The sequence below is a fragment of the Acartia tonsa genome, chromosome 2 (assembly GCF_053477335.1).
Source record: "Acartia tonsa isolate MP-2025a chromosome 2, ASM5347733v1, whole genome shotgun sequence".
In the NCBI taxonomy this organism is placed as follows: Eukaryota; Metazoa; Arthropoda; class Copepoda; order Calanoida; family Acartiidae; genus Acartia; species Acartia tonsa.
Window position 1 is genome coordinate 24,851,062 of NC_137261.1, and position 13,518 is coordinate 24,864,579.

The 13,518-nt window shown below is 31.2% G+C and overlaps 1 protein-coding gene across 1 annotated transcript in view; it reads left to right on the top strand.

The window, feature by feature from the left end:
- Positions 1-6,401: 6,401 nt before the first annotated feature.
- Positions 6,402-13,518, top strand: part of LOC145312758 (uncharacterized) — a 29,758-nt gene continuing 22,641 nt past the window's right edge. The window contains exons 1-2 of the mRNA XM_080152003.1: positions 6,402-6,475; positions 9,440-9,540. Of these exons, the coding sequence (XP_080008129.1) occupies positions 6,439-6,475; positions 9,440-9,540 (138 nt within the window). The 5' untranslated portion in view covers positions 6,402-6,438. The remainder of the gene's footprint in view (positions 6,476-9,439; positions 9,541-13,518) is intronic.

Below are 13,518 nucleotides of genomic sequence, written 5' to 3' on the forward strand. Positions count from 1 at the left end.
GTGAGATATTTCTCAGGGATCTAAAGGGATAAGACAGTTGATAAACTGATGTACATCCCCAATGATGATACACATAATTACCCCTTCTGTAGATTACTAGAATTGGTTAAAACTTTTGGACACTCAAGGTAATGAACCAACCATTAAAAATTCAATAGAAGTACCAAAAGTTGTAAAGACAAAGACAAAGAAAACGTTATTTTAAAACATTGGGCACTTGTGTTATGAACAGCCCTCCCTTCCTTAATATTTTTAGAGATCTGGAAATACAAACTTAAAACCCTAATCAGTATAAAAGATAAAAAACATATTCTAATATTTAAACATTAATATTCTAATATTAAATGTGTTGTTATGTATGTATAGGCAGTCTTTGGTTTAAAAGGAAAAACCTTTTTTCTTAAATTTCTTTTCTTGTTAATTGATTTTTAAAAGAAAAGGTTAATGTATCTAATGCAAACTGGTAAATTACCTATCTTTGCAAAAATGAAAACATAAATCAAAATGAACAAAACAATTATAGCTACACTAACTTCATGCAGTTTTAATCTAAATATATAAACCTTATCATTATTGAGCTGTAAAGAAGCTACACTTACGTTTTAACAAAAAAATAGAACTCCATTTAATTTCGATGAAATATATTTTTACTGCTTCACTACTGCATTAAAATCCATACCACAAATTAAACAAATAGGTAAAACATCATTTAACTTATAGATTAGCATTGCTACATGAACTATCGAAGTTTTCTCTTTGACAATTTTTTCGAGTTTTAAAAAATAGATTCAATTGCATTCCACGAAAAAAATGAGAAAATAAAAAATAGGTTTTGTTCAGGGATCGGAAGCCTCACGTAAGCCGCGTGTAAGCCTCAGTGAAATCGTGATTTTATCACTATAAAATTCAGCTGGATGTATAAAACGGCTCTTTAGCAGACAATCCTTCTTTCTTAAATTTTTTTTTTCTGCTCACAAGCAGGTTTAAAACTGAGGCTTATGCGCGGCTTACGTGAGGCTTCCGATCCCTGGACTTTTGTTTCTAACTATAGTATATTTTGTGGTACATACTGACATACGGACCCTTACTTATTGGGTAATAAACTTTTAATGTCTTAATAGGTCATTACATAGCTGCTATGTTTAACAGATAAACTTAAATCACTGACAGTCCCTTTAATCTCGCTGTATTGCAGCCATCTGGAACCATCCAAATTTACCGACGACTTCCGTTCCTAAAATTCATTCTACTATGAAATCACAATAATAATTTGCTGGATCAAGTCTCATATTGATGTGTGTTACTACAGAAAATCAGGGACAATAGGAACCATCCGGTAAAATTGAGAGGAGAAACAGCGAGGGTATCTGTCAGTTCATAATTTTCTCTCATGTGGTCGACATATTACATATACACACATATAGACATGTGGCATTTCAGTGAATTACTCTTTACTTGTGCGAACATTTTGATATTAACTTTTGATTTTATATCTTTTGTAATTGAGGCTTTTACGAAAATACGGCCGTAATCAAAATAAATTTAAAATAATGGTTATAAAAAGAGTTGCTCATTTCTAAAATTAATTATCATAAAACTAATATTGAATAATTTTATATTTGCCAGGAAGGGATATAACACTGGACTGTAAAATATGTTGGTATCCAAATTTATATAAATAAATTATCTCATTCATTTGCTTAAAAACTTAGAGTACCTTGTTGAACCTTTTAGAATTTAAATTTTTTTATTTCCACTAGTGGTAAATAAGTTTATCATCGTTTAGGGGATGAACATACATTTATCGACCATTGGTTTATCTCTTCAACCTTCCTAAGAGAAATAACCAGTAGAAAACAATGAACCACCCTCAAAAAATCGTCAGTTAGCTTAAAAAAACTGAACTCTACTCCAACTCCCCACTACATAGTTGCTTAATACCAATTTTAGTAGTTTAGTGAAGAAGTTCATCATTTCATGTGAATTTTAAAGAACATAGACTTTTATTCTAAAAACATTAAAAGGAAGGAGTAGGTTGCGCTAAAAATCCGTGAGTTTTAAGTTAAAAACAGTAGTAGAACGACAAAAATTTAAATTAACTTTTTTTAAAAATTTTGTCTGTAGCTCTTTTCAGTAAGAAATACACATATTTATTGAATATTACCGTTCTACTACTATTTTTAAGCCTAAAAACTCACACCTTTACGGATTTCACCTACTCCTCCCTTTAATAAAAATTGTTTACACAAATTAACAATAGCTATAATTGATCGTTCGTACCGTAGGATATCGCTAAACACTAAACAGATTTAGTTCTCCTTTACAACGTAGCTTCTCATATGTCCTGGTAAGGTTTATAACTATTTTGGGGAGGGTACAACATTTTCTTTTTAAAACTAGAATAAAAAACTAGGGGTGGGGGGTACCTCAAGTGCCCCTCAAACTAAAACTGACTATTAAAATTGTATTATGATTCACCAAGTAAATATTACGAATGTTTATCTCTATATGTCCGTGTGTGAATTAATAATTGATATTCTCATAAAACTGTCTATCACATCAAATATCACAGGACTAACAGGGAAAATTTTGACGCCATGTTAAGCATGGGCATTGTCTTATATCAATAAATTAACTCTTGTTATAGCTGTATATAATGTAATAGGAAGCTCTTTGAGTCTTTATAGTGCCTATAAAACAATGACGTCATACAATACAAATGTCAAATGATGGGCCAATGCACAGACTAAATTACAAATGGTAGGCCAGAATACCTTTTAAATGGCCAATAGTAGGCCAGTATGACGTCAGTTTTAGAGGCATTGTAAACAGCTTCATAGTCATGTAGAATTTTATAAAGTTCCTAATAGCCAACAAAACAAACATTATAAGAATTTTTATTAACCAGAAAATTTATTTTATTCGAATACAAAATCCCTTTCGATCAATTATATATATTTCATGTGTAAACCCTAATTTAGATGTTAAACTAAAATTGGAAAGTATGGCACTAGATATTATTTTGCTTCTTGTAAAATTGAATACAAATTAAACAAGGAGGTTAATATCTATAAAATCCAGACTCTTTTATCATTAATTTGTTTTTTTTGGGGGGGGGGGATTATACCACTCCCTCACTCCTTCTGGAATTTTCATTAAATTTATATTAAAATAATATACACCTTCTGTATTTAGTAAAGTACATAAATGACATGTACTTAATGCAACAAAAAGCATGAATAAAAAATAAAGTTAAACTTATTTACAAACTTTAAAATGAATTAGAATACATAAAGTGTGCATTTGGCAATAAAAGAAAAGAGAAAATAATATATTATTCTTAAAATTCTTGTTATTGACAGAAACCAAAAAACAGGAACGAGTATTTTACTAAATAATCGAAGAATAAACGCCAAAGTTTAACGTTTTTTTCGCAATATCATTTAAATAGATATTTATCGCAAAGTATTATCGACAGATTTCCACGGATATGAAAATGATAAGTTTAAAACTATCCATAATATTTTTAAGATTGAGAACCGGTTCTAATCCAGAGTATATTTATCGTTTTTGAAGCCATACTGGAAATAGTTATTTCTCGCATCGTATTATAAACGGCTTTCCGCGGATATAGAATGTACAATTATGTACAACTGGTTTTAATCTTATGATTGTACATTTTTATATTCGTAGAAAGCTGGATATAATACGATGCTAGACATAGTTTTTTCGTATGGATGAGAACCGGTTCCTATCCACCGGATTCGAATGAATACGAGAAATAATTTTCTAAAACTTTTCTTCAATAGCTGCAATTTCTATGTGTTGAAAAATTGGCATAAACGCTGTTTGCTAAAATAAAACAACATGCCAGTTGCATATTAATGGTGCAGCAAACCGCCACAATTGTTGGTAACATCCAGGGATCTTAAGGCATAAGACAATGGATGATAGATTGGTGTAAACAACCATTAAGATCAACAAAATTACCCCATCTGTATATAGAATAAAAAGTTTGGACATTGAAAAATTTACCAAAGAATTATTATGAATTGATGAATTTTTAAGTCAACCAATGAGTGAACATTTTGAAACAAAATTTTGGGTAATATCCTCTTAGAAAATTTTAGAAAGAGGATAATGCCAAATTTTGAAACCTTTATGGTTTTTAATCCAATGTCCACTCCCTTCCTGGTAAGATATCAACCTTAAAAAATATAAAAATAAAACCTTTATTTATCTATAATACAAAGTAGAACGATGTCTGTCTGTCCGTCTGTCCGTCTGTCCGTCTGTCTGTCCGTCTGAAGCTTAAGATCTCAGTGACCACTGAACCGATTGGGCTTTACTCTTCAGGGAATATACCTACTGGTCCTGTGATGGTTTTAAGCTATTTTCATGGGGGGGTGGAACACCCCCAACCCCCCCAAAAAATGAAAAATAATCCCCACCCCCAAAGAAAAAAATTTTTTTTTACTTTTTCTTTTTAAATCTAAAATACGAAAAATTAGGTTGATCAAACCTCTTGGGCAAAAGCCCCTAGAGGCTAGGAGCGAAGCCGCTAGTATCTATAATACAAAGTAGAACGATGTTTGTTTGTCTTGTCTGTTTGTTTGTAGCGAAGGATCTCGCTAACCACTAAACCGATCGGGTTCTCCTTTACATGGTAGCTTCTCATAGGTCCCAGGAAGGTTTGTAACTATTTTCTTGGGGGGTGGGACACCCACAACTCCCCCCCCCCAAAAAAAAAAAAAATTTTAAACAAAAATTAAAATAGTGGGGCGACTAACCCCCCCCCCTCAAAAAAAACCTCTTGGGACAAAGCCCCTAGAGGCTAGGAGAGAAGCCGCTAGTATAAATATAAGAAGGTTAAAATTATTGTAAATAGAAATATTTATCTTTTCCTAAATTTCTGTGTATCTAATTCGATTATATAAGAAATTGAAATTCTAATGAAAGAAAATTAAAACAAATGCAAGTATGTAAATCAAACTAATTCTAAAATATATATGCATCTCGTTTTTAAAAGAATTAACTTTAATCGCCCCCATATTTCAGCTTTTTAGTAGCGAAGCCACTTTATATCTGCAGGAATCTAAAGGGATAAGACAATGGCCGATAAAGTGTTACACATTCCTAATGATGACACACAGAATTACCCATTCTGTAAATTACAATTAGTGGTTGAAATGTTTATACATTCAACTTAATAAACCAACCAATCATAATTCATTAAAAGTTTCCAAAGGTGTTGAGCCAACAAATAACATTGTACAGATCATATTTCCGACGCTATTCTCTGATTTCAAAGACTCAATATAAAATCGGAACAGGGTCACCACCCTGTTGGCGGAGTTACGTATAGCTCATGCCTCCTCTATTCTTATACTTTAATCTATTGGCAATTTATAATTCTTTAATGACTGTCATTTTATAAGATTTGGTCACAACAAGTTTTAACATGACCAGTGTTAGGTGATGATAATAGAATGAAATATGTATCTATGCTCCCAAAAAGTTTTCTAAATAGTAACGCTACTCTAATTATGGTTATTTTTTAACTTGTTTATTTGTATAAATATATCACTATTGCGAAATGAGCTTATCGTTGCATCTAACAATAAATTTATCTACAAAACATCAGGGAAACAGAGATTGTACAATACCCCCTCCTCTTCTTTTGAAATTTAATTTGTGCCTTAGTACAGAAATTTTGGTTATTGTTCGCTAAGAAAAGAGTTTTGAACACAGTAATAGTGTCTGACTGATTATGACGTAACAAAAAAAATTATCCAATGAGAGGCCGCTATTGACCAATGGTAAAATTTATAGTGGCCTCTCATTGACTAATTTTTTTTGTTACGTCATAATCAGTCAGACACTACTGTGTTCAAGAGTTTTAGACAATTGACCAATATAATAAAGGTAGATTAAGGGGTAAGAAAATAGATTTATTGTTAACTGTCCTAATCCTTTATTTATGACAGTTTTTTTGTGCTTAACTGCCAAAAAAGTACCACAATACACTTTGATAAAGTTTTTATATTTTATTTATTTTTCCTGTACTGTATTTTACAAAAATAAGAAGTTTTTATACAATTTGACTCTGCTCTCGCGTTAACTATTACGAATCAATCAGTGAGCTAGCAGTCTGCAGTCGAACAGATATTGTATAATCTGAAGCTGCCGCTGCGAAACACGGCCGCTGAAAGCAACAATAAAGTTTTTGTTCAGCTGCAGGGGAACCGCTTTAAAAACAATGTTTTCAATTTTAAATGTTACTTTGTGATTAGAGAAAAAAAAGGTACCTGGATTTAGGATGACTCCTGTGGCCGCTAGAATTATGGTTAAAAAACACACAATAGGATTAAATGCCAATTTGAGATAAACTTTTTATTTTCAGAATCATTGAATATTATTTGACATAATAAAATTACAATGTCACGGATATGGCTAGCATCAATGCTTTGGATAGGTAAGTTATTTGCATAGAATCATTGCAAAGATCTTGTAGTGCCAATAAAAAATATGACGTCATACAATACAAATGACGAATGATAGGTCAATACAATTACACAGACTAAATTACCAATGGCAGGCCAGTATGACGTAATTTTTTATTGGCACTATAAAAAGTGTTAAGCAAAGCTAATACACAAGTCATTTTATTATTTTGTAAGTCTGTGACGTCTTCAAGGGTTAATTTTATTTTATTTCTCTCTAAAGCGATTGGAAAGGAACACTAGTATATTTTCTCCTCTGAGTTTTCTTTTTAAAATTTTTTTTACGTTCTTTAAAGGTTAGGTACTTTCTAGATATCGTTCTTTATTTATACACAGAATATACATAGAAAAATATATTTAACACAATCAATTTATTTACATGTTAATTTAAATTTGCATGCTGTAAGAAATAGTTTTTTTCAAACAAAAAATGTAATTACAAGTTAAAGTTATTTATAAAGATCTCTTAATCAAGGACAAATATGTTCATATTTAGCGAAGCAAAGAGATTGAATAGCACAAAACAGTTAAATGTAATAAAGTATTGTCTATAAACCTTAAAGTTAAATCAAGTATTCTAGAACATTAAAAAGTATAGCAATGCTTTTTAAAAGCGAAGCTTTTCTATAATTAGGGTCGAACCATCCGTGACGGATAGCTTTTTTCGTTAATTTAGGCATGTTGGAATTGTCCTATCAATTTCAAACTTTGCATGGCGATTCCTGTAGTAGTTAGCTACGATTTATTATGCGTAGCAACTCTAAAATCATTACCAGAATGTCCGTACGTCCATTTTAAACATGTTGATTTTTTTTACTTTTTTAACAACACATTTTTATGTGATCTTATTATCCAATTGATCTGATTTTTGGTATACTGATTCCTGTGACATCAAAGTACAACATTATAAGCGAAGCAACTCTATAATCAAGTCCTGTAAATGTAAGTATATCCATAAACATTATTCTGTATCAAGCTGTTTTTCAACAAATTTACTTAAAATTTTGCTTCGACTCTTATACATTCTGATTATTCAGTTCTGACACTATACAAGTGTTAATTGATTGACATTAAAAAATTTCAAAACTTTTGTGTCAATTTTGTATAATATCTATAGATGCAAGGTTTAATCAAGGAGAGTGTTCATACTTTACCCATATTAAAATTTTTACAAAAGATATTAAGCAAATAAAAGATAGTAAAGTGGAGTGAAAATTGTGCATTACAGACTTACAAATCATAAGAGCTTGTATACCATCTTTATAAAAAAAACATTTGAGATTGTTCTTTTGTAATATACATAATACATATTTATAAACCAAAAGCAAAAATTTAAGATAGCCTAAAAAAAGTTAAATATCTAGAATTATTAGCAAATTAAACATAGTTGATTATGGAATACCATCACAATTTAGACAGGCTAATACTTGTAGAGAACTTGTTTCCTGGCCTGCCATCAATAGCAGGAACGTAAGCTAACATATGATGGTGGAATATGTAGAATCCTAATCCCTTCAGAGCTCAATTTTTAAAAATAAATCGGCATTCTTTTAAAACCGAAAATTGTTAATTGACGGAAGTTTAACGTCTCGTAAACGCATTGTAATAGTTTAGAAAAAATGACATTTTCGCACCCTCCCCGCCCCCCCCCCCCCCCCCCTCCTGTCGGACGGATTAAGAACTCCATCCCGTTTTACTACATATTTTCCTATTATATAATATTTTTAAGTATTGACCTAAGATTCTTGAACATGAGCAAATGCATCCACAAACCAAATCTCACCACAATTAAAGGAACTATGTGTTGTATACTAGCCTGGTACAGAATATGTGTTGTATAGTAGCCTGGTACAGAATATGTGTGTATACTAGCCTGGTACAGAATATGTGTGTATACTAGCCTGGTAGAGAATATGTGTTGTATACTAGCCTGGTACAGAATATGTGTGTATACTAGCCTGGTACAGAATATGTGTGTATACTAGCCTGGTACAGAATATGTGTTGTATAGTAGCCCGGTACAGAATATGTGTATACTAGCCTGGTACAGAATATATGTTGTTTCCTATTTTATCTAATAGGATGTATAATAACTTGGACTGTAAATTAGGGTTTTAAAAGATTTTATAAGACTTTGTTTATCTAAATTTTGGGAAGGGCTGGTGAATATATAAGTGTTTGAGTGTCTGTGTATTTGAGTCTTTATCTGCATTTAGGTATTTGTGTGTAATAAATGTGTTTGTTTGTGTGAGTGTGTGTGTGCGTATGTGTTTGTGGGTGTGCGAATATGTGTGTGTGTGTTTTAGGTTTCTGATTGGAATTAGCATTAAGGCAAGAAGGGAAATATTTTGAAGATTATTGAATTTATTATTTTGCAACACCTTGAAATTATATTTTTGATTGTTTGTTGCAAGTTCTTGCTGATCAAAAAGTGCGTTTTAACCCAGAAAATCATATGATATACACCCTTGATCGAAAAAAAAACTATTAATAAGCTGCTATTCTTTGTTAAAACGAGAAAAAATAAGCATTGTTGTATATAAAGGTTAGGAGATTCTATTGACGTAAAAACGCATGAAGAACTAAATACTTAACAGGATGTCTGTCTATCAGTACGAAGGGTCTCGCTAGCTACTGGACCTATATGGTCCTCCTTTACAGGGTAGCTTCTCATAGGTCATGTCTAGGTTTATAACTATTTTATGGGAAGGTACCACCAATCTCAAAAGATAAATTGCCATTAGAAAAAAATAACCCCTCAACCCCCCCAAAAAATTCTTACTTTTGGTAAAATCTAAAATAAAAAATTGGGTTATCGAATTCAACTCATCCTTCCTCAAGTTCCCCTAGAGGCCTCAAGGGACGTAACCGCTAGAAAATAAAAAAAGATTAACCCTTTTCTCTTGTTTTTTTTCTTGATCAAAATCTATTTGCAGGTATGGTATCCAGCAGCCTGGCCTGTTTATCCTTGATGAACCTGCGGACACCTGTGGAGGGATTTGCTAGCAGGATTGGCAGACTTGGAAGAGCCACTCTGGTAAGTTCAATTTCATACATACCTCCTCCAAATAGCCTAGAACCTACCCTATAATAACATAAGGGGCGATTCGTCGTATTTTTAAAATGGCTTTTTAAAGGTTATTTTAGTTTAGGTTAGGTTATATTGGGTTAGGTGATTGCCCTACAGGGTTAGGTAATTGGCCCCGCAGGGGCTAGAAATAGGAGAAAAGCTACTGTGAAAAATACGAAAAATCGCCCCATAAGGTGCGATGTTACGAAAGGGACTATACCCCACTAAGCTTATTGTAAACCGATCGGTCCAGTCATTTAAAGAACCCTAATTGACAAACATACCTACTCCATACATAAAAAAAATTCTGCATTTTTTTTACATATATGTATATTTTCTTCACATAATTTAAAATTCTCTTAAAATAGGCCATTTTGTTTTTATTCTCATTAAGAATTAAAAGTTTTAAAAATGGTTGAAGTAAAAGGAATTTGTGCTAGTTTGCGTTTGTGAAAGAATTTTCCACAATTAATGACTGTATGTCTGATGGAATGGGGCTGTCCTATTTCAATAAGTGAAATAATTCTTCGAATTTTTTAATATTCTTTCCGTGGAAAACCATCTATTTTATAGATCTAATTTTAAGCCTATATTGATTTTTCTTAGTTTGATTATGTTACTTTTGTTTATGATTATAAGTTTTAAGTTTATTTGTGTATATATGATTTCTAGAATTAATAATACTTATACTTAACTAACAGGATGTTTGTCTGTGTGTCTGTGTGTCTGTACCGAAGGATCTCGCTAACCGCTGAACCGATCGGGTTCTCCTTAACAGGGTAGCTTCTCATAAGTCCCGAGAAGGTTTATAACTATTTTCTTAGGGGGTGGGACACTCCCAACCCCCCCAAAAATGAAAAATACCCCTCCCCCCCAAAAAAAATTTTTTTTTTGTTTTTTAACTAAAATTAAAGATGATGATGGGGGCACCCCCCCTCCAAAAAAAAAAAATTTCAACCCCCCAAAATATTTTTTAAAAATTTTCTTTTAAAATCCAAAATAAGAAATTGTGTTATCAAATTCGACTCCCCCCTCCTCAAGTGCCCCCTAGAGGCCTCTAGGGGCGTAGCCGCTAGTACTATATATAATACTAAAATAAATCACAGTGCAATCACAGGACAAATGATTAACTTTATTCTTGCTTTAATTATGAATAAATGTGATTAAATGTGTATTAAAAATTATCATGTTATTTCCTAACTCCTCCCCCTTTAATCTCATAATCCCTTTTGATTTAAACATGACATATTAACTCATAACAAGTAATTAAAGAACAGCCTTTTAATCTAAAATTTTAAATCAAGATAACTTGCTTCTTTTTAAAGATATTGAAATGAAATAAAAAGTTTCTTGTTTTATTCTTTAATAAGCACAGTATTATAAGATATATATTCATTACTAAAAATTACTTTTCCATAGAGAAATAGAAAAAACTAAATTCTGAAGAACCTAAAAAGCTCTTTGCATGTAGTCAAAAAAAGAAAATATGAAAAAATCTTAAATGGGGACATTGATTTAACCTTTTATTATTTTAATATTGTACTTTTCAACACATATGTTGCAAAATAAATGAGTTATTTGATTATAATTGTTATCCATCAGGCATTTTTACCCTACATGTACCTATCAGTACAGCCGCATTTTTAGAGATATCGAAAAATACCTTAAGTAAATGTTATGTACAATACATTTTTACAGAGAATATGGACCTATAATTTTCATGCTTCTTCTGGTTGATTCCCAAAACTGGAAAACGCAGTTTTTTTTAAACACCTTGTATGTAATAACTATGCGCTACTTTGCATGTTCTGAATCAACCTAAACTTTTTAAAACCAAAATACCATAGTGGAGTGTTTGTATGCCCCTGATACGAGTATTTGTCTTTGCAAACAAACTTTCTTGCAAATTGAATATTTTCTTGTGCAAAAAAATTGCGAACTTGTTCATCGGAGCAAACTAGGTTTAAATATTAGTCAGATTATCAAAATATACATGTGTGTATGTGTGTGTGGAAAAGCATAGAAACAAAAACTACATCAAATAAATTTTAAATTGATTTGATTGAAGACGAAGAAAGTCCCTCAATGACACCATAAAAATGAGCGATGAGGAGAGGAGGTGTGAGAAAGAAAAATCCTAAAAAAGAGATGAATATTCCCTCGTTTTTATGACGTAACATGCTGATTTTTTCAAGGACTTTCTTCGTCTTCATTTGATTTCATATTACCCTGTTAAACCACGAGCCTTTGTTGACATTCAAATATGATGTCAAGGATAGAAAATAGGTGATGGGTAAGGTAAAGCCTCTTTTAATGAATACACATGATTTTTGTATATAATATATTGTGTATGATTTTTGTGATATAACAGAGGTTTTGATAAATACATGAAAAGGCATTGGCTACAAAGTGAAAATGGGATAAAACCATTTAATTACTAAAAATGGTTCTTTTAAAAGCACACCTTAAAATGTATATGTGTTAACAGACATCCTGCCTATTTTTCAAGTAAAAGATATAATTAAAAAAGCAGAACATAGCATCTGACAGAAAATAAAACAATAAATATAGATTTAAGATAAATTGTTAGAAATTCTTTAAATTTTTAAATAGAATGTTACCTAGGACGACTATTTCCACTAGATGTGAAACTTTTTGATAAAAAGTATCAAAATAAAGGAAACTAAGATTCATACATGATTTCATAATCAAAGTATGTCTCCAATGCTAAAATTACAATCAAAAAGCTAGAAATTTAAAAATGTTACAAAATTTATTAAAGCTGCACAACTATTGATTATTGTTATTCTTGTTATAATAGTGTTTGAGCGTTGTGCTGCCCATTTAATTTGCCTACCATATGCTTCACATTCCAGTTAACAGAAACTCCGCAAGTTTAGCTTTTATACATTAAAAAAAATATTTCAAGACTAAATTCATAATGTTCCATAATATTTTCTTTGTTGGTATCTATTATAGCATTCCTCAGTATACAGAAAAACAATTTAGAAATATAAATATAATTTTCTATTTTTTCAATCATCCAACAAAATAGGCTTAAACCATTGGAAGACCAGTATCTATATTCCTTGTATAGTAGAGCCCAATTGGTTCAGCGGTTACTGAAATCATATAAGCATCAGACGGACGGAAAGACATCGTTCTACTTTGTATTATAGATTACAAAACTGTCGTGCCTTTTAAGAAAAATAAATAGCAAGGTCTTGGCCAGTACAATTAAAAAACTATAAAATTATAGACAATAATCATTTGTAAGATTTATACAGTTTTTTATAAAGGTTTTTACAAATTTGATTGTTTATATTAAAGGGGTAGTTTCACGAAATGCATTTGAACTTAATTTAGTGAACCGCATATTTTATCCTGGTTAAATGGTTAAACTACATTTATATGGCATATATTTGTAAGAATTTTAATTTTATACCACGTAGTTTTTAAAATATCAAGACTTGAAAATCGTCTTTTTAAATTGCATACATCACAAAAAGACAATTTTCAAGTCTTGATATTTTAAAAACTGCGTGGTAGAAAATTGAATTTATTTCAAATATATGCTATAAAAATGTAGTTTAACCCATTTACTAGGAAAAAATATGCGGTTCACTAAATTAAGTTCAAATGCATTTCGTGAAACTACCCCTTTACTTTAAAATATAATTGGTTTAGAAAGTTTGAAGGCCCTAGTGTTAATTTAAAAACTACCAAATTATATTTGGATAAGATCTATATTGCATTGCAATTGGTGACTCGCGTCTGACAAAGCAGTTATTTTGGATCATGGAAAGAAAACAAAGTAGCAGGTCTTGTCGTATTTTCACAGTAGCTTTTGATAGTTTATTTTAGGTTGGGTTAGGTAAATGTAAATGATTGCCCCGCAGAGTTAGAACTTCACGAAGGGGCTAGAAATAGTAGAAAATCTACTGT